The sequence below is a fragment of the Apaloderma vittatum genome, unplaced genomic scaffold, assembly GCF_000703405.1.
Source record: "Apaloderma vittatum isolate BGI_N311 unplaced genomic scaffold, ASM70340v1 scaffold20116, whole genome shotgun sequence".
NCBI lineage: Eukaryota > Metazoa > Chordata > Aves > Trogoniformes > Trogonidae > Apaloderma > Apaloderma vittatum.
In genome coordinates, this window is record NW_009720293.1 from 19847 (window position 1) to 43159 (window position 23313).

At 37.6% G+C, this 23313-nt stretch overlaps 1 protein-coding gene across 2 annotated transcripts in view; it reads right to left on the minus strand.

The window, feature by feature from the left end:
* DCUN1D4 (DCN1, defective in cullin neddylation 1, domain containing 4) overlaps positions 1–14948 on the minus strand; it is a 28325-nt gene extending 13377 nt beyond the window's left edge. For both annotated transcript variants that reach the window (XM_009870978.1, XM_009870977.1), the window contains exons 1-3: positions 14879–14948; positions 13815–13854; positions 6192–6306 (exon numbers count right to left, since the gene is read on the minus strand). In XM_009870978.1, coding sequence (XP_009869280.1) covers positions 6192–6262 — 71 coding nt within the window. In that variant the 5' untranslated portion in view covers positions 6263–6306; positions 13815–13854; positions 14879–14948. The remainder of the gene's footprint in view (positions 1–6191; positions 6307–13814; positions 13855–14878) is intronic.
* Between the last annotated feature and the right edge of the window lie 8365 nt (positions 14949–23313).

Here is a 23313-nt window from a genome sequence, read left to right on the forward strand (position 1 = left end):
CTCAAGATGACCAGCACTAGTATGCAAATCCATCATGCGACAATGTTACTATTTGGTAAATTTTGCTTATGCATCGATGGTGCATAAAAGGAACCTGCAGAGCTTCAGTCACACATCAGAAGTGAGAGAACATACTGCTCAGAGTCTGGAGAGGGAAAACAAATGAGGGGGCAGGGTGGAGAAAGAAGGGAAAAAAAAAAAGGGAGGGGAAGGGAGGAGGGCGGGAAAGAAAAACCCACAAACACCTTCCATAAAGGAAGGGCCAGCAAGTATACCAGGTACTTTTGGTACCAGAATTTCTACTACTGTTAGACAGCAGATGATAGCTAAAGGGTGTTTTATCCATAAGAATTAGAAAAGTATGCGCAGAACTTTTACCCAGAGTGTCTGCTCTACCTATCACTATGTGAAAACTGCAAACTTTGAACCTTTGCATTCAGAATCATCCTTCCATTTCTGAATCCTGATATGCTTCCCATCAGGAACTGCAAGGGGAAAAAAAAAAAAAAAAGACTCACAGGCAAAGAGTATATATTTGTCTTTCAAATGAGACATACATGCAGGTACAATGACTCAGAAAAATCTTTGTGTAAAAAATAGTAGGTTTTGTTAGTTTAGCATGACACCGTCACTGTCAAGATAGTGACAGCAGACTTCAAAAAAAGGTTTCTTTATATTATAATCAAGATACACTTAAGGAGCATTTAGTTTTCTGTTTTCTATTATCTCTTTCTTTCCCCTCTCTAGTTGGCAAAATGACTGTAAGAATGTGGGACACGGCAGAGAAAAGCAACATGAGATTAACCTGCCTAAATTTTACGGAATGGCTATCAACTACTTAACCACATTTAAATAAACTTATGTTCTCAGAAATGCTTGCATCTCCATCATCACCTAATAGCTCACTCATAACATGCATTCTTAAACTTATCTTCAAAATCTTCTTATGAGCTACAGAATTGCAATATCCCTGCAATAAAGAGAAGACAACATAGTTTATCACTGTGTATGTTACAGGTAGATGAAAATAAATTAATTAAAAAAACCTGAGTATCTAGGCCTTTCATGTTTCTTTGAATACACAATCATCCGTATCTTTTCCAGATTATTTTCCTCCATTTGTAACTAATTTGGTGGGAAAGCAAAAGCATGAAAAATCCATTCAACTATAGTGTGACCAGGTAAGTCATCCTAAGAGTACATCGTTGCTGTGAGCAAAAAGAACAAGGTCATGGTCATTTCTTCAATCTTCTGCCATCTTCGAAGTTGGATAACTGCTCCAGCTCTAAGCATTCGTCAGTTGGGCTCTAGTTTGCTAAGAGCAAAACCTACCACAGCAGCAATTCTGGGCTGTGTGGCTCCAGAATATTCAAACTGAGATCAGTGAAAGCATGGAGTTTAGGTCACACAAAACTGTGGAAGCTGGAAATAGCTCATTTAAGGGGGAAAAAAAAAAAGAAAAGAAAGAATGTGGTAGAGTTTATTACAGTAAGTCAAAAGATAACCCCTCAGGAGGATTTACAGCCTGCTCATTTCAGATTGTGTTTACTGAAAACATTAAGAAATTTACCAAGAGTAGCTTTGTTTCTATGCAACCAGAATTTACTCAAAAGCTTTAACTCATTTTGTTTGAGCTTCGAACTGAGCAACTAATAGCTTTCAGATTACTTATATTTGTGAAGATGCATTATTTGAAGATGCCCCCTACTGCTTCCATTAATTGTAATTAGTTAATTAAAAATTTTGGCTGAGAGATTTCATCAGTGCAGCACAATGAAAGCATTTTTATAAAGTCTTACCTATTCATTCACAGCCCTGATTTTAGCAATAATTTCATAAATACTGTTGTAGAAACAAATGCAGAGAGGGGGAAAGATTAGTTTTAGGATTTGCGATGCATGACAAAGAATGCCTAAATCAGCCCTCAGGCCAAATTTACTTGAGTGGTTAAGTTTTATAAAGGAGTATGCCTTATTTCTCCCTATTTAAAGACTTACAATCATCTCTCAGCTTTTCAATTAATATTTTGAACATCGGGCTTACTTAAGAAACAGTACATACTACAGCATACACGCTGATAGTCACGTATCCAGTTTAAGTTTCTTCAGAACTATTAAGTAAAGTTCACTGAAAAGGTATAAAAACCAGGAAAATTATACCTGTGTGTATTTGAAAATCTCTGCTTCAAGGAATAAGGTCTAGACATCTATGACAGCTGGTTACACAGGCTGTCTGACTGGGGCATGACAACACAACAACAAAAAAAACCCAAACATCTCAACACTAAAGGTTTTCAAAACTTCCAAGGTTAGTACACTCTCATTTTACCTTCCTATGTTAATAATAGTGTGTTGACTGTGTTTTAAAAACTTATATTATTCCACTATAGAGTAGAGCTTATTACTCAATGAAGAAAATCTATTTTTCATGTTAAGAGGCCCTTATGTGGTCCATGCACATATCCAGGATATGAGGCTCTAGATTTAATTGCTTGAAAACATAACTTTCACAGAAGCAGATAAGTATTTCAAGGTTTCATCCTTCTAATGCGCAAATATCCATTACTGTAAGATTTTTGCCCTCAGCATGATGCTGGAATAAGCAGTAGAACTAATTTTTTAATTAGTCTATCAGAAAGAAGATAAGACATTACGTTATACAGTTCATTTTTCACTAAGGAAAAAGCCAATATTTGGCTAGAGATTGTAACAGATACACACCATTAGATAACTACACCACGAGGGCTATATTCTCACCTAAATAGTACCTTTAGATGAAACCCGCTGTACCTTTCATAAGGCCCTTTACACAGTAAAGGAAAAGCAACATACAGACTATGTATTTTTAACTCCAATTTGAGAATGCCCTCTACTGTGAGGGTTTTAAGTACAATAAAATTATGACTGTGATACCAAAAGTAAAATATAAATTATGTTCTGGCGAGTGTGTGCTAAACTGTTTACTTCTAATAGCTATTCTTTAAGACAGGATAAATCTTGCTGTGATCCACAAACGAATACATTGAGTTCTTTTCATTATACATAATCTAGTATGAAAATTCCCTCCCACTAAAACACTGCACTCGTGGTTCAAGGTGACAGCATGAACATTAATTAACAGAATTCAAGTTCTTATATAACAAAGGGTGGGCTGCTAAAGAACATGTCTGGAATCTTTGTTTTCCATAATCAGTCTATGCATGACATCAGCATTTCCAAATAACTTCACTAACAACTAGATTTGTTCCTATGAATGTTCTTCCTCAATAGTCAGGATCATTATTCCACTAATCCTTCCAAGATGAGGCTGTATCTCTAACAGCCTGGAATTGAGGCTGTTAGAGAAGGCTATTACAAGCTCCCTGGTATCAGATGTGTTTAAGAGTTTGAGAGCTTTTAGTTATCATTTTCTCTTTCAGCACAGAGCCCTGCCAAAATAAACTTTCCGGCAAGTTTATATCTCAAAAGTATTACTATCGTCGTTGAAAAGATGGTAAGAACACATCAGAAATGGCAACAACTGAAAATGTCACTCAACAACACTATCCACGTAAGGATTAAAAAAATAAATTTCCTTTTTTATGGAGAAACCAGGAGGAATCATCCACATTTGGTCTCAGCTGTAATAACATCATTAAGCTGCTAACATCATTAATGATGACACTCCTTTGATAATCTTAAGACTACTACCTACTATTTCCACACTGAAAGCCAACAAGAGACTCGCAATTACTGAAATTATCTGTAAATCTTGCCCCTGTAAATTTGACACTGTAATTGAGAAACATAAAAAATTGTATCACTCCACAAGCATTTGCAGTGATAAATCATCCCTGTTAGAACATACATTGTCTTCTAAAGATCACACATTGTATTTTTACATTGAAAGTAGACATTCAAGAGCAGACACCATGTTTTTTGCTTAATATAGAGCCCACACAAGCTAATATTCCTTGAAGACTTACTCTGAGTTACTAGTATGCAGCTTCTAGGAAAAACTGGGCCCAGAAGACCCGTATTCCATAAACCGGCATCACACTATCCATACTGGTTTTACTGCATACAGCATTCTCTGCATACAATAGAAGAGGAAATGGTTTTGCAAATAACTAGCTCTGCTACAGCAGACTCTCATAGGGGTTCCTACGAGATTTCTGCTTGACAAACTGCCAGGTCTGACCTCTAAAGACCAAACACAACAGGCATGAGGTCCACCTAACAAAAAGCACAGAAGCAGGAGACAGCTTGCTCTTGGTCTAACTTGCACCCAGAGGTTACAGGGGCATAAGGCAAATTTGAAGAAATTCTTCCTTGAAAGAAAACGGAGTTCCAAGACCAAGCTGAATGTTCAGCAATTGATTTCATATTGCCAGTCATGCTGAAATAAAAAGTTTCCTTGAAGACCAAAACAAAAGAAACTTATACACTGGGAAGCAGAGACTAAGTTCAAAACCCCTTAGAACTTAAGAAGGAAGACTGACAAAAACTGGAACCACAGCAGAGAAGGATATTCCTCTGTGGGCCATGACTGGTAGATCTGGTTTCAGCTCCACTTCCAAAAGTAAGCTGAGGTCCTCCTTTCAATAAAGCCTTACATGGCAGTAGAATGAAAACTAGTTCAATTAGTTATAAGCTGAAAGGCATATACATAAAAAAATTCTTCAAATTATGCTTTCAATAAGCTCTTAAAAATTATTATATAAATACTAGTGATAGAGTAAGATATCAATTTCTCATCATAGTCTTATTTCAATTATACAAATCAGTTTTTCTTACTTGAAAACAACCTTACTTTCTAGTGGGTTTGGGTTGTTTTGGTTTACTATCAGTGACTTGGCAAATGGAAGCAGATTTAAATTCCACAAATCTCTCTACTTAGATTCTAGAAATGTTCCGTCCTCCTTTTGCTTCCCTATTGTATGCATATCTTTGAATTAGCTGTAATGTCCTCTATCAACTATTGAGCCTTTCTATTTTAGTATTTCTGAAAAGCAAAAAAAAAATATTAAGAATATATACCGCCTTTTTGGTTTTCCTAGTGTTACATATGTGACGCAATGAAAGGGAGAGCTGGGATCTCTTTCTTCTTCTGCATGAACTGATCATTTAATAAATTCCACTGCAGCTACAGTTGTGCAACCCTATTAAACACAATGGAGTTACAGAGGCATAACCAGAGGCTTAATTTGGCTACCAGCATTTTTCTTACTCATGCTAGAGAATGAAAAGTAAAGCACCCAGCCTGATTTCAGGCTGACAGTTAGGAGAGAAATGCATCTTTTTACCTTCCTGAAGGCACTTGCTAATGAAGCATGTTTTCTGAGTCACCGGTAATACATGAATATAATATAGCTCAAATTCTACTGACTGACGCAGTGGCAACTAAACTTTCTGGCCACACACGTCACTCTCCAACGTCAGGACAGTCCTGCACCTATCATGCAAGAGCGTACAGTCCGGTACCCCCACAAGTTCTGGATTTAGCGCACATAAATAGCAATTATCTTGCACACAAGGAGCACATTCAAATGACTCTGAATGACTGAGGCTGACGGAACACACACATACTGAAAATTCAACACTTGCAGAAGTATCAGCTATGCAACATCTATGCCAAAAACATACGCCACTTGTGACACAGCTAGACTCGACTTGTGCTTCGGCTTTTCAGACGGAAGCTGAGCAGCGCTACCTCAATCACCACTGGCTATCACCTTGCCCGGGCAACCTTCACCCTTCCCTTACGCATTCAGCATCAAATCACAACATGACAGGGAGAGACTAGCAGGGCTTCAAGTAGGAGCTGAGAGGGCTACACCTACATTCACTTTTCTGACAGGCTGCAGACTGAAAATGCCCAATCCACATCTTATACATGTACACAGGAAGATATTACTGTCCTTCTTAGAAACTGTTTTGAACAAACAAGTATGTCTATTTTGGCAGCTGACAAACTAGAGCAAGGAAAAGTTCCCTTCCAGCTTCTTGTACAACTAGAAAAAGGTGGGATGTATTCCGAATCTAGATGTGCTTATTAATATTCCACAGTTCAATCACAGGCTTCTCAATAGTTCCACACTGAGAAACCAAGCAAATTTGAATACCATTTCCATTAGTATTTAAAAACATGATCATATCGGCTATTTAACTTCAGATATTCCATCAGTCTTAGCTCATGGTAAGATGACATACCCATCATGTCTACTTTTCTTAGCAGATAAATCATCTCCTGCTGCAGGTCTCCTCTTTTTCCTTGGAGGCATCACTTTACTAAAGCAGTCTGATGAACTGCAAGACCGGAGACTTCCTACAGAGGGAATTAAAAACACCAGTACAAGAAATGAAACTCTTGTAGACCAGTTAAACTGTGTCCACTAATAGGCATATTACAAAGGGAAGGGAAGGGAGGAAGTTAAGGTATTTCAAAATCACAAAAAAACTTGTCTTCTTTCAATAGCAAAATGCATCTCACTTTACATGGTGTTCGACGACCAGATCTCAGTTAAGGCCAAAAGTACTACATCAGAAATGTACAGTAGTGCTCGTTCTACTTCAGTCTAACAAAAACCAAGAACTGAGACTATCCTGAAGAAGTATTTAAGTCCCCAAAACGCATCTTATTTTTAGTCATTTTTTCAAATCAGAGCTTCTAAGAGTTGTTTATTATTTTTTAAAAAACAGATGGGACTCAAAAACTAGAGCACCTACCTCTAGAAAACAGAATCTTTTTATTTTTAAGGTCCAAGATTTTCATGATACCGAGAGCAAGGGGTAGGAAAGGTTTTCTTTGCTCTTTAGTTTTGTTTGTTTGCTTGCTTTCTTTTTGGGGGTGAGTGTGGGAAGAGACATTGAGCAACCATCAGGAGACAAAAATAAATGTTTGGCTGTATCTTGTGGACTGGACAGTTCTCAAAGGATGATAGTGCCCAAGCAGGAAACCGACAGTTCAAGACACTGATGCCAATCAAGTGGCAGTCTTTCCCTCCCCTTCTCTCAGCTACATAGAATCATAGAATAGTCAGGGTTGGAAGGGACCTTAAAGATCATCTAGTTCCAAACCCCCTGCCATGGGCACGAACATCCCCCCACTAGATCAGGTTGCTCAGAGCCCCATCCAGCCTGGCCTTAAAAACCTCCAGGAATGGGGTTTCCACCCCCTCTCTGGGCAACCTGTGCCAGTGTCTCAGCCCCCTCATGGTGAAGAACTTCTTCCTAACTTTGTAACATACTTCTATGTCTCTGGTGACTCTTCAGTGTGCCAATCCAGCTCACCAAACCTGTAGATAATTAACCCAACCGAAAAAGAAAAACAACTTTCTGTATATTAGCACAAGAAAGAGCACAGGACCAGCCCTTTTGACCACAGCAAGTTGTTAAATTGCCTTTGCTGTCTCATGAAAACAACAGGCTAACACTCCAGGCAAAATTTTGTCCTACTTTCATGTTCTGAAGACCACACGGACACCTGAGAAAGGTGTGTGTAAGAGCAGCTAAAAGAGCTATCAAAGCTCTGTGTTACGCAGAGAATTTTAAAAGGAAAGGAAGAGAGAGGTGAGGTATAAAATCCAGACACAAAGCGATGCCAAAGAAACTTGCAAGAAAATATGAAGAACTCCAGCATGCCTAAACTACCTTCTTTTAGCTTCAACAGCATCCAAGTTTAGCTATGCTTTATCAAGATGCCAACAAAACCTTTTACTTTAAATCACAGCACAGAAGCAAGCAATAAAACTGACTACTTTTTGACACCACGGGAGCAGACTAAAATCAGAGGCCCAATTCCCAACAAATACTAACGGCAATCTTTTGCTTACCTATTCTTCGTATCTTTGAAAGTCTCTCTCCTGTTATAGGAGAAACACATGTAAGGAACCTTACAGCCTCACAGGCTTTGCTACATGTACTTTATTTTAAACATGCACTGAAACTACTACGCACATGAAAATATGGATTTTTCTAGCATTAGGCAAGATGTTCAAACCAGCTTTTACATCAAGATGAACTGATTTGGCTTCAATTAATAAAGCTTTTGCACTTAGTATGCCTTCTCTGGTTTCACCTTTACATTCATTTCTATTACGAAGAAAATAATTCTCCCTAGTTCAAGAAATATACTTTGCAATTCAAAATTTCTTGCTACGTCTTCTTTCTTTTTTTTTTTTTTTATCCAGAAGATACCCCACCCCAACATCCTCCCAAGAAAGTATGGCCATACCTACACTATCTTTTAGGAAGAAAGCTATCTGAGCATTGTAAATTCATATTACAATTTAACTACTTACCAAAAAACTTCTAAGCACTACATTCTGTAAACTACTACCACATGAAAAAATGATAGTGGCTGTGTCAGAAAATTATACTTCTAGAAGCACTGTCCAGAATACTTTACAAAAGGAAATTAACAATAATAATATTTATCTTCTCACCAATATCAGACATATTTAAAACAGGTAAACCAGGGACCATTCCAAACTCACAGTACACCTGATGCATTTTACTATCTAGATTAGAGAAACTAAAGAACTCAACTTGCTGAATGTCACTTGTTCCATCTGATTATGCCTGCAGATTAATAATACCACAAAACTGTATTCCCATAAGTTATTGAAGTGTGATGATTTATGGCTCTTCAGAACAATTTTCTAAAGACTCTGTCAGTAAGTATTTTTTGAAAATCTACACAAACTCAGAACACTTAAGATGACAGCAGGACTTAACAGATGGCTAGAGACAGCCAACAGACTAAGACACACACTAAATTTAATAAACGAAAACATGTGCTAATGAACACTTTGTTTTGGGAAACGTGTATGTATTTGAGTACAATGCATAGCTATTTCACTCTTGTGAGAGTAATTTGTTTTTAAATGCCTTTCAAGTTTTTAAAAAAATAATCTATTTATGATGGCCACAGGCATTGGATGCTGGTAAAATGCAAGAAAAACAACCAACCCCAGAGGGTTTGGCGAGCTTACGCCTTGATTGGGAAAAGAAACATGCAAGGCCTCTGTGGAAAGAGAAGCATAGCAAAAGATGAAAATAAAATGAAAATTTAAAAAAAAGTAAAACTTACACAGTTGTAGAACAGGAAAATAATTTGTTCAGATCTGCAACCTCATACAAACCAAAGAATTTAACCCAAGAACTCCTGCTTGAAGTCTTTTCCTCATTAAATGATAGGACATTTTTAGGAAGATCTCTGAACTTGGTTTAAGGGCTTAAACTGATAATAGATTTTGCCACAACCCAATTTCTCCAGTCACTCATAAGAAAAACTTGTACCCCTTCTTGGTTTGAATGTACCTAGTTGCAGCTCTCAAACTGACAGAAAAGAGAAGAAAAGAGATAGCTCAGAAATCACTAAGTGGCTATTAAATGCACATGTACATCCCACTCACGCACAAACACACACACGGACATCAGGAGGACAAACATATTGTACATGCCTTCAGAGATTTAACATCTCAATAACTGAGGTTTGGACCAAGTCTTCATTATGTTTTAACTGTTGAATGATCTCTAAACTACTAAAAAATACAGTACAAGAATGTTAATTTAGAAGTATTTCCTTTACTAGAATCAGTACATTGAAAGGTAGTCATAATTTTCCTGTAACAAACTCTAAAAGTTAAACCAGCAGAATATTTCAGTCTTTTATTTCTATCTAATGCTAAAAACTTATCAGAGTTTGGGAGCTTTTGTTTAAGTTCTTGCAACTTCTTATTTTACAGTATAGCTCACTAAGTAGCATCAGTATTAACCTTACCTACACAGAACTTTCTAATTCTGAATCTAATTTCTAGGTCTAGCCTTTCACAACTAATTTCAGTTTTCAATGGTCTGATCATCTGCAAACGAACATGCATTTTGCTCTGACTTCATGCAAAGTTTGACAGGAACGTTACTTACCAACTGCAGCTTCTCTGATGTGGTTATCTTCAAAGTTTCTTACTCCTGGGTCTCAACTCAAGACTGGCAGAACCCTTAGTTCTCCCTGTTTTTTTGACACTTGAAGCTATGAATTTGCAAGGTAGAGCCTCCAAGCGGCTGCTGAATAGGCCACCATTAGCCAAAAGCCTGCCGAGTATAAATGTTGTTTGCCAAACGTTCTATCCAGTACTTCCCAATTTGCAGGAGACAGTTTGCCGGAGATAAAAGCTACCAAGGAAAAATATCAACTCAAGAGCTAAAATTCACCCTAAGAAATTTAAAACGCAAGATAATCACCATAAGGGAGGGACACTCCTAGAACAGCAACAAAATCAGAACAAACAAAAAAAGAAAAAACAGAGGTCAATAAATAAGAATCCTACAAGTTGTGTCCCTACAGAAGAGATTCATAGACATGTGACTTTCACCTTCTCTCTAGATAATGACTTTGAATAATCCTGCTCTTCTGATGCCTAAGAAGAGGGATGTTTCAAAAGAAAAATAATTAGAAACTGTGAATTCTGAAGCAATTGGAAAGATATACCTGCTCGCTTACTGATGCAACAAGACCACCACAAGCACAGTTAACAATCGTCATTTTTCAAATACATGATGAGAAAACTCAGATACTCATCAAAACAACTTGCCATCTTGTAGTAAAAGGAAAAATCATCATCTTTATGTTGAACTCCACACTACAAATTGGTTTGGACTCAAGAGGGTTTTCATCTCTAAAATAACGAAAAAAATAAGAGGCAAAAGCAATTTTTTCTCCCCTACAAGCTTCAAAAACAGCAATCAAGCCCTGTTTCTGTTGAAGAAATTACCCTGTTCTTGTAAACAAGCCAGTTGACAACCAAAAATGTACTTCTAAAGATATTTTAGTCAGGACAGGTAAATAAGTCACAATTTAATAACCAAATCATGACTTCAAGCTATGGACACGTTGCTAAATTTTTAGTTATGACATAATAGCAACTACTATTTAAATTCTAGAGAGAGTTTTCCAAGTTAATGCACATCCATACTAGAAGAAAAAAAAACTTTGTTTGCAGAATCTGAATGGCCATTTCCCTTAGCCCTACTAACACCTGAAACAGCAAAGGCCCATGACACATTTACATACTATCTTATTTTTCAAATACATATGCACACAGAATACTAACATATTTTAGGAGACTGTAATCATTATAGGTGACTGGAATTTTAAAGCGAGGTCCACCTTCACTCCCAAATCAGGGAAAGACTTTTGAAACTGCCACTTATGATCTCGTTCCAGAAAAGAAATCTAGCTAATACTCAGAAAAGGTAAAATTCACTTAAAGTAAATTCAGATGTCCAGTACCTTTATTGTTAGCTCAGAAACTGCTTTAAAATAAGTGTACAATGCATTAAAAGCTCATTATAAATATTAAACTCAATTTTTAATTCTTTTTGTTGGTTTTTTTTAAATAGCTTTTAGATATCTCAAGCAAATTTACATAAACATTTAAGTCACTCCAAAGGAGGGCCCACAATGCTATCAAAAATTACCCAGGATAGTTAATGTCAGAAAATGAATAGTAATCTTCAAGGATAAGGCTTGCTTCAGAATATTCAGAATGTAAGAAAAACCATTTTAAAAACTCCCAAAACTAAAAAATGACCTTCAGATGGGTTTGGCAACACTCAAAGAATCTTCTGTAACAGAGTTAATTAACAAGACTTTCAAATGAGTTCTGGACATAGAATCTCAAATTCTCAGCATCTATGCAGGTCTGTAAGTTGTGTAACAAATTTAACACCTCTTGACTCTTCTTACTATGCAGTCAGTACTACTGGAAAACCAAAGTTCCAAAAATTTAGGTCATCAAAATCAAACAATTTACAAAAGTAACTCTTTTTAGGTTTACATAAGGCTCTCCAATAAGATGTTTCAGAATTGTCAAGCCCCATACCAAATGGACACGAGTGACTTCACTGCACTATAGTCACAATGACCAGCTCCCTAAATGTGGATTTGTCCTCATATAAGGAAAATGAAGCACATCTACCAACTGAATTTGCCTGGAAGTTATGCAGATGCTGGGGCTTCATCTTATTCTACATAGAACAGGGCAGAAACAAAGAAATAATGGAATGAAAGATGAAGAGCCCAAGAGTACAAACCTCTACTTTTGGTTCTCATTTCAAACTTGTTCCTGGTTTGAAAGGTTCTTTTACAATTAGTTTAAAAAATTACATCCTTTATTGGGATTTTGTGCCCAAACTTATTTGATGGACATGTTCAAGGTTTTGTAAAAGTCTAATTCAAAGAATATAATGCAGGCAATAGGATAACCACGAATGTCAGGATAAGGCAGTTCATCAAAACCAACAACATGCTCAAACACCTTCCAGTGGAGATAATGAGAACTCTGAAGATAATTTCTTACACTGACCTTAATGACAGATGTTCTAGGCAAGAGATAAGACAAATTCCAAATAACTTAAACACATCTACTCTTATTCACTGATTAGTGACAGACTACCTCAGCGCTTCACAACAGCTAACAAAGTAAAAAAAGATTACGGAATGTATTCTCATATCTGAAATTAGTATGTATCTGTGTTTAGTTTGAGCATCTAGACTGCAAAGAGGAAAATTCCAAGTCTCCATCTGGAATAGGACATCAGTTCTAACATATGGACAATAAATCCTCTGACTGTCTTGAACTACCTGCCTCAAAACTTCTTTTGCAGAGGGTTTTCATTTACATGATCAGCTGCTTTCAAGTAACAAATCACTAACCACACTGAAAATATCTGAGAGAAGCCTTTTGTGGCTAGGGTAAAACAGTTCACCTTTGAAACAAAGTCACCTGTCACAGTATGGAGGAGGGTACATAAGCCCTAAGTGAGCTCTGTCCGGTCCCAAACAATGCAGCCTTATGCATCAGTTCTTATTGCTCTAGGCTAAGAGCGTGCTAGATTTCAAAGTGTGTCTCAGAAATCATCGTGAGGAGCGAACAGTGCTTTCCATTTTCTTAAGTGCTCAAGGTAACATCAGTAAACACAGCCAGCACCTCAGGATAAAGAAAAACTTTGAGGCAGATGGTAGGACAGAAATGATCAGTTTTAAAGAACACTTCTGCTGAGTGATCAGGGCTTGAAGCCAGTAAGTTATTTTCCTTCCTCCTTAGGTATCATGCCTAAAACACAGAAAGGAAGGAAGAAAAAGAAATAAAGGAAGACACCAGCTTATAAATAACAAGCACAAAAGGACGTAACGTACATTGCAAGATGCCAAGTCACAAAGTATAAATGCTGATGAATCAAGAATGGCAGCAAGCTAGTACCAGGCATCTGAGATGAAGGCCTCAAAAATGGTGACATTTTATTGAAAAGAAAACAGATTTGGACTAATAATTAGCCCTTAAACACTGAATGAAAATCTGCACAAGAAATAGGAACAATTTGTGCCAAAACCACTCCAGAAAAATGCTGGGTTGTTTGGAGCACAGCATTTAAACTCGGTCACAGGCATCACAAGAAGTCTTGCTTCTGCTCTGTTCTTACTAATGCTCTTTCAAGAGTCAAAATACTGTAAGAACACAGATATTTTCTAGTCCAGTGGGTTGAGTCCAAGGAGTAAGAGAAATTTTTCCTAAAGTGTTCTAAAGTAAGGACTTTTTACACTAAGAAATAGTAGAATGACAGATATTGCTGACACCTGTGCGAGTCCTTCACAACTGGATAAATTAAAAGCATGAACATCTATTCTGAAGAAAATTAAAATCCTGACACTTGTTTTCTAAAATTCCCTTAGCACTCTAAAATACAATTTTCAATAACATTAGAGAGACTTTTTTGATGAAATGTGTTTAAATTGTTTCAGTCTATTTCTACTACATCCCTATCAAATACCTGTCTGGTGATCGTCTTGACCAACGTCCTCTGTCAGATTCTGCAAGAGAGAAGGAATTATACAGTTAAACAAGACTGGGATCTTCATCGTTCAGCAATGTTTTTAACCTTTATTTGATATTAAATCTTAACTACTTAAGGAGTATCTAGCTAAGACTGCAGAGCATTTGGTTTTTTAGCTCATATTTTTCTTAAAAAGTTACCCTTGCAAATTTATCTAAAATATTCAAGGATAATCTCTAAGTTATTTGCCAAATATTTTTGATATTTTTATCAAAACCATACCATACTTTCTTTCAAGAGTGGAAACAACTATCCACTGGATAGGTAATTTTGCATTTTTCTACTGAACAACTCCATTAATAAATGCAGCATTAGAAAGACTGAATTCACCTTTTGCAACAGAAAAGCTTTGCTTGATGATAACACATGTATGTGTTCCACAGAAAAATGATTAAAATCCAACTGAAATGAGTTACCTCCTTTCTCAGGCAGTCTTTTCCACTAAAATTGCTGTGTACACACAGAAGCCATGTCGGCACTTCCAGCTACGGTTGCAATAGAACAAATGCAAAACACAGCAGACGAGCAGGGACAAACTCCAAAAAAAATCTTGCTTCACTCTTTGCTCGTTCAGTATGATTTCCACAAGAATCATAAGAAATCGATATTGCTGATGATTACCATTATTTTATATGCCTAGCAAAGTTGCTTCTTCTATGAAGACATCTAAATCCAATGTCTTAGTGAACACTGCCCAAACTCTACCCTGACCTCTGAGTATAATAATAGAATGGGCCTAGGCTGAACGGGACCTTAGAGATCATCTAGTCCAACCTCCCTGTCATGGGCAGGGACGCCTCTCAACTAGACCAGGCAACACATGGGATAATCTTCCACATTTTACTAATACTGCTTATCTCTTAATGGATTCAGAATCAACAGCCTCTCATTCAAAAAGCAGTCACAATTTTTATAAGTGTAATCACGTCATGATTTCAGTCATGAAACATTCTGAACTAAAATCTTAGCTGTTCTTCTGAGAGAAAATGGCAAGTCATTACCAGCCTATTGAGGGTGTGGTAAATCTTGTGAATATTTGCCAGTGTTGATAGGTGAGAATTCAGTTGAAAATCTAGAGGGGGAGAAAAAAAAAAAATATATTTAAACTCTCTGGTCTTCAGCTGCAGCAAACAAGATCTTTATAGGTTCTGGTCTTTTTATAAAAATCATCACACACGTATAAAATAAACGTCATCTCAACATTTTTCTAGCATCAACATTTTCAATACCAAGTGGAATCAGTAAGTGAAATCTGCAAAAGGTATCTCACATATGCATTTCTCTCAAGTCATGGATTATCCCTCAGCAAACCAGAACTATAGCTAACTATAGCTAAATTCAAAATTATATTTAAAAAATAACAGAAAAAAAATTTAAACTGTTTTCCTTTAAACTGGGAATCATTATAATTTCTATTCTACCCAGTCCTTCTTTTTCATATATTCCAAAACCAATTTAAGTACCATGTAGCATTCTAAAAATCACTACTAAAAAAGTTAGTTTTTGAAAAAGATTTTATTAATACACACATACTCATCTGTATACTAATTTTCTTACAAAATTAAATGACTGGAATACACTTACAGAGTTGAAACATAACTTTGGTGTAACAAACCAAAGGTCACAATACAGCAGCTGTTAAGATCAGAGCCAAAAAAAAAAAAAATATTCTGTCACTTCATGAAAGAAACCACAGCACAGATATTAACTTCACTTCCATGCTCCAAAAATAAAATACTTGAGTTTGCTTCAGTTGCAAAAAAGGGACAAACTATTTTTTCTCCATTCTTTTAAACCCCCTATTTTTGCTAGAAATGTGTCAAGGACACAACTGGAAAATAAGTGAAAAAAAGATCAACTGTGATCCAGCTAGAGACCAACAGGAATCTCAGAAGCTGGACACAGACCAGTTGACACAGACCAGGGATTAAAGCCAGTCAACTACTGTACAATAGTTCCATTTAAACTAAAAGTAAATTAGCCACCCCACTGGAACTTGTGTACAAAACCACTCCAAGTAGAGACATCTGCTATATGACAGGCAAAGTATTTCAAGCAAAATTCTTCCATACATCAAAAGCATGTGTTTCTCATGTGACATACGTGCATAGTGTCATCACCCAGTTAATGTATTAAAGCATTTCTACTGTGAGAGATCGCTACTGAGAGAGCTGGAAGATGTTCCTGCCAGGCCTCTCCATCATCTCTGAAAGGTCACACATGAGGACTGGAGGAAGGCCAGTGTCACTCTAGTCTTCAAAAAGGGCAAGAATGGATGACCCAGGAAACTCTAACAGGCCTGTTAGTCTCACTTCTATCCCTGCAAAGGTGATAGAATAAATCATTCCGGATGTCATCTCTAAACATGTGGAAGGAAGTTACTGGCAGTGGTCAACATGGATTCACCTAGGGAAAGTTATGCTTGACCAATGTGATAGCCTCCTATGACATCAAAACTGGTTAGATGAGAGGAGAGCAGTGCATGTCATCTACCTTTATTTCAGCAAGGTTTTTGACACTGTCTCCCATAACATCCTCATTAAGAAAGTCAGGGAGCATGGGTGAGATGAATGGACAACGAAGTGGGTTGAGAGGTGGCTGAGTGACGGAGCTCAGAGGGCTGTGATCGATATTGCAGGGTCTAGCTGGAAGCCTGCAGCCAGTGGCATTCCCTGGGTGTCAGTACTCATCAATGACCTGGATGAGGGGACAGAGTGTACCCTCAGCAAGTTCCCTGATGATACAAAACTGGGAGGAGGGGCTGACACACCAGAGGGCTGTGCTGCCATCCAGCATGATCTAGACAGACTGGAGTGCTGGGCAGAGAGGCACCTAACAAGGTTCATCAAGAGAAAATGTCAGGTCCTGCATCTGGAGAGGAACAACCCCATGCATCAATATAGGTTACAGGCAGACCTGCTGGAAAGCAGCCCTAAGGAGAAGGATCTTGGGGTCCTGGTACACAAGAAGCTAACCATGAGCCAGCAATGTGCCCTTGTGGCCAAGAAGGTCTATGGCATCCTGAATGCCATCAAGAAGAGTATGGCCAGTAGGCCAAGGAGGTTATCCTCCCGCTCTGTTCTGTCCTGGTGAGACCACACCTGGAGTATTGTACCTAGTTTCCGGCTTCCCAGTTCAAGAGAGACAGGGAACTAATGGAGAGAGTCCAGCAGAGGGCAACAATGATGATTGGGGGACTGGGGCACCTCTCTTATGAAGAAAGGTTGAGAGAGCTGGGATAGTTTATCATAGAATCATAGAATGGCCTAGGCTGGAAGGGACCTTAGAGATCATTTAATCCAACCTCCCCGTCGTGGGCAGGGACGCCTCTCAACTAGATCAGGCAACATATGGGGACCGAGCAGGGATCGAACCTGAGATTAGCCTCGAGAAGACTGAGAAGACACCTTATCAACACCTATAAATATCTGAACGGTGGGTGTCAGGAGGATGGAGCCAGACTGTTTTCAGTAGTGCCCAGTGACAGAACAAGAAGCAACAGGCACAAGCTGGAACACAGGAAGTTCCATCTAAACGCAAGGATAAACTTCTCTACTGTGAGGGCGACAGAGCACTGAACCGGTTGCCCAGGGAGGCTGTGGAGTCTCCTTCTCTGGAGACTTTCAAACCCCACCTGGGTGCAATCCTGTGCAGTGTTCTCTCAGCCATCCTGCTTTAGCAGGGCGGTCAGACTGGATGGCCTTTAAAGGTCCCTTCCAACCCAATCCATTCTATGGTTCTAAATCAAAGCCACTGTCCATCCAAGCCCCACTATGAGAAGAGCGATACATCACATCAAGCTACACAACAAAAAGCTGGTTGTACGAGCTTTACATGAAGACACCCATCATGCGTGGAGCTATTTTTCACCTGAACACAAGTTTCAAAGCACATGAACTAGTTGGAAAATATTTTGGTGTTTTCCCCGCAGAAAAAAAATATTTTATAGCAAAGCACCACACAGTTTATTAACACGGGAACAGAAGAAGGAAACCTGCTTACTTTGTGAATACTGATGTTTGCTAAGACTTTAAGAGGCATATGTCAAACAAACACATGTATTTTGTTAATTAAACTATTTTTCATGCAGATGTTAGCTTATCTTTGGCAAGGACTGAAGCAACGGAAATTCCAGAATTCAGAATCTAATGGCTAAAGGAAAAAAAATAAAATCTGAGTAAAATAATTGTAAATCCAGAAACCAGAAAGGAAATAAAAGGCAGCATCGACCTAATATCATGGAATTTAAACTTTGTCTGCAGTTTATCATTAACACTTAGTGTTAAGTGTGAATGTCTGGGTTAGTTAATTAGTCATGATCATATACAATTTAAAAGTAAAAAGCAAACAGTTCAAAAATAACTTTTCAAAGATTACAGATTAAGGTTTACACTATGGACCTGACAGTTATGGAGAGGTAAAAGAAACAAGAGCTTCGCTGGACTTGCTTCCATAACAAACTAGACAAACATCATTCTACATCCGCTCATTAAGACAAATAAAAAACTCGATGTATATTAAATATAAGCAAATTATATGGGTGAACTGAACTTGAATATTCAACTTGCTATCTCAAATGGAAAAACTGTGAACATCAAGTCCAATTTTTTATTGAAGGGAAGGATGTGTTGCCAAACTATTCCAACGAAACCACAAATGAATACGTTGAAAAAAAAAGTATTTCTATCTATGCACCTACTCACACATAGGCATGTACCTGCTTGAACAAAAACTTTAACTTAGTTCCTGCTGTCAAAATTATCACTTTAAAACTTGGACAACACAGCTACAGGGTACACTACAATCTACCAAAAACCTAGTAAAAAATGACATTATTATTAAACCAGATCAGCAGTCAACTCCAAGTTTCCTTTAAAAGTTTCTAGATTATTTTTCTGAGGAAACAGAAGATTTATACAAAAATCTTACAGACATGCCACATATATGCTACACACACAAATCTGTTAAAAATAAACTATAGAAGTAGTTATAGTAGTAATTTTTATTACTGCTAAGATATAGCTGACTTCGTACAAATATCATGTGTAATTCGGTGTAACCTTCTCAGAAAAAAAATAGATAGAAAACACATACCACACAGACTCATTCCACTAAAATGGAATATTTATGCTTGTCCTTTTATCTAATTAGTTTCAAATAAGAGAAACAAAGAAAATTTATATACGGGAAATAATAGTTCAAAGTACTGCCTTCTTCAGTAGTTTTAAATAAACTTTACTTAGCCAAAAAAGAATAATTTCATCTTCTTTGAAATACACTGTTACATGCTCTGCAGTCTACTTACAGAACTATCCTAACAGTAAAACAATGTATACTGATTAATGAACATATAGGTTCAGATATGAAAGCTACATTTGGTACAAGCCTTCGAACTTATGTCCAGGAAATAGAATTTCTAACTTCATTACTAAATGCAGAAAACAAAAGAAAAATATGCATCAGTTTTATTTTCATTTACGCAAAATCACCATAATACACCTAAAAACTGAGATTCCTGCAGCTAGGAGCTGAGTCTGCCTTCTTGTCAAAGACGGGATTAAGAATCCATTTCCAATGTGCCTGTAGCTGAATCCGCACCAGCAACGACACCCTTTAGCGCAGAAGAGACCTTTCTCCCAGTCTGCAATGCGAGAAGGGGGCAAGAGCAAAGAGGAGAAAAACGGGCTTATAAAGTCAGGTCTCTCCTGGTTTGGTGGGGTTGAACAGAGGGCATGATTCAGAATGTAAGGAAGACAGAAGTGAATTCCGGCCTGGGCAGTAAAGACGTGCAATTAAATGGAAGGAGAAGTGGGCTGATCCGTCCTAGCTGGAGGAGCAACAGGATCTAGTCATTAGAGCTACAGACGTGGCGCTGCAGGACATTAGCTCAGAGCTACTGCTGACAGGAGTGGTATCCAAAACCACAGTCGCAAATTTGTGTACATTTTCCAAACACAACAGCCTAAAATGTTCTGAAGCAAAGCACTGGGTATTTTAAGCTATTAAAAACAAGCAAACAAACAAAACTACAAAAAAAAAACCCACAAAACCAAACACCAAAATGTTGCTGAAATGACACTAAAAAACATTTAACATTTTAAGGTAAACATTCACATTCAACTCTAACATCTGGTATTATCACATGTAATCAGTCACTCCCTTTATCTGCAACAAAGTATTTTAGAATAACTGCATGCTACACAGATAGGGAAAAGAATTAGTCTACCTTTTTTTCCCTATAGGAACAAATCTTCACTCTTCCTAGGTATTTGAAAAGTATCCTGATCCGAAGGCTTGTTTACAAAAAGAGCTACTCCAGTTTAAAGTTCATTGAGAATTTTAGAGCAATTTAAGCAGTACAAAAGTTGTGTAACCATTGCTTTAGCTTGAATGCATGTCCATTTACCTTAAATTGACTCTAAACAAGTAAAAGCTATGCTAATATATGCTGTACTAACACATAGGATAAAAACCCTGCTCACTGGCATATGCGGTTTTTAGTGTTTGGGGCGGGTTTTTTTCGGGGATGTCATGGTGGTTGTACCTTTGGGGGTTTTTTAATAGAGAAGATCTAACACTAAGTGTACTTCTGGTGCGAAACATCTTCTTCTGTTGCTGTAGATACCATCTGTGTACCTACTACATGTATTTGATAAGTGTTCCTAATGGAGACTCTTGCAAGAACATAATAAAGCTGGAGTGACCAGTCACAGTTGGACAAGAATGAGTAAAAGCAGTGGATAATTAAGAGCTAATTTAAATCTATTTCTAAAGCATGTATTACCAAATCACATGGCATTTCAGTGATTCCAGGTTAGTTGGACTGCGAACAGACATTCTTTCAGTCTAATATTCAAGAATGTAGGAAACTGAGCTACAAAACATTTAATATAGAACCAAATCTACCCCCATTTGATACAAATGGTTCATCCAGTCGAACTCTTCCTCTACCATCAAATGAATTCAAAAAAGCGTAATTTAGTTTTGCATCATCGGCTGCTATGGCCTGAGAGTTGTTTGGCAGCACTACTCTTAACTTCATGGCAGATTAGGTGTCATCTGTCATCCTACAAAGGGCATAAGGCTAATAAAAACTTTCTATGTCGTGCTTTAGCTAATTCAGCAGAAATGCAACCCTGTCAAGTACGCGCTACAAGGGTATCCAGCACCATGCAGATCTGGTGTACTTCTTGACGGATCTGCAACAGCCTCACAACAGCTATGCCAGTCAAAAAAAACATTATTGCTCCAGCTGTTTGCTTCTTCCTCTCTGCCAAAAGTTATGGACCCCACAGCTTTGCCAGCAGGATAGGTCATGGGCACATTCCCTAATGCCCTTCAGCCAAAAAAATAAATTAACCCTGTCAGTTCAGGCAGTTTGATTAAGTGGCGAGAGCTAACCCAGATATGTTTGACTGAGTGGATTAGAGAGTGCTCCTACAAACCATTTCACCAGTAGAGTGAGGGAAGCAGTGATCTACAGCTAATGGGCAGTAATGAGCAGCTGCAGCTGATGGTCTCACAGTCTGGGCAGCCACACATCTGCATCAACTGGCACAAAGGTGTGTGTCACACCAGCTGGTTCCCGCAGGCAAACTAAAGCGTTGTAGCTCCAACAACTATATAACTATACATATATATATATATATACACAAACAACTACAGATATATATATACACAACTATATATATATATGAAAAAAATGAGGAAAGTGGTAGTTAATCTTATCTCTTTATGAGCCAAAAGCAGAAATTCTGTTTAACCTCATCCCTATGATTTTAAATAAAACAACTTAATTCGACTGGCATATTTAAAATAAGGGTTTTGTTGGAAGCTGTTGTACAGCAGTCTTACTTACTGTAGAAAAAATAACCACGCTATTAAATGCTCTAGTATTTAAATTGGATACAAGAGCTGTGCATTTTCACGGGATGTACTGTACTTCCTACCGCAATGCTTTTTGGCAAGCATAGAATAGACAAATTAAGCAAGCCTTCCTCTTCTGAAGACACATACAAAATGAGGAAATAATGTTTTGAAAAAGGTCAAAATCTTTCTTTTCAGTATCTCCAAAATAAGGGGGAAAATAGCAGAGAAAACACAAGATTAATAACTCACTTAAAGTTAGTGCAAAAACTACTGAGACAAAAATTAATTAAACTCAAGTGCTGCAATTACACAAATGAAATGTCATCCTGATACAAAACAATGAAGAGGAGGAGTGAGAAGACGACTGTTTACCTGCCTAACTCATGGCCTTGCACATGACATCCAATTACAGTTATTGGAGTTGCAAAAAAACTTTCAAGCAAACATTTGCAACAGAAAAAAAGAAAGTTGATGTTTCTCATATAATGTGAAAGGTGAATATTCAGCCTCAGAAAGTAAAACTGAGGCTGAGCAAAAAAATGTATTAATGGAGTTTATATCATAAGAACAGATAATAATCTAAGAAGGATCAAAAAGAAGGCCCAAAAAGAAATGTTCAGTTAAGAAGAAAATCAAAAGCCAACTTCTATATGTGTAAAGATAAGTTATGAACACTTCTTGTTTCAAGCATTTAAATCAATGAGGAAACAAAAAACTATTACGAAACTGCAGATAACGAAGTTAGTTAATTTAGGAAAACATTCCTACTTAAATTAACAGACATACGAAGGTATGAACAGCCAATAAAATTAAGTATTGACGTGGAAGATTCAATCATTCCAGGGGATGCTTTTAAAGAGAAGCAAGTAACAGCTGAGGGCTAAGAAACAGTACTCTCACTTTCTGCAGAAAAAAATCACCAGATAGCCTTAACATTTGATACGAGGGAGCATTGGAATATTTGTAACTGTAGCTTACGTGTATATAATGAAGACCTGAACCTTTTTTTGGTCGGGGCACATGACAAAACGACATTGAACAGAAGGCATTTTCTAGAATAATTATCCTCCCATTTCCAACATGAGGCAGGTTATTTTTTGCTTTAATGGCAGCCTTACCCACCAACATATAACAATCCCTAAATATAAAGGTAAAATAAATCAGAACCATTAAAAGAAATTACACAATCTCATGAGTTAGAGCCTTTACCAGGCTGTCCCTGTCCAGTCTCTCATTTTGAGAAACACAAGAGGATTCAAGAAAATCCAGGCCTTATGCAGCGTTTCTTTCCATAATTGCTTTCAGGACTTTGTCCAAAACTCAGACCATTATTCATTAACGAATGATCAAAGCTTCAATTTTCATTATCTTCCCCATAAGCAAGTTTTGCAGTAATAAAGTGTCTCGCAGCTGCGACTCCTCGCCCGGTGAGAACACGTTCCTGGGAGATTTCACAGGAATCGGGAACATCGTTCTTGCCGAGACAGCTTTGTGCTCGGCATCACAACCTCGTGTGGTCCAGTGGACGGGGATGGAGCCTACTCCTGAACCCCACGGTCACCCCACA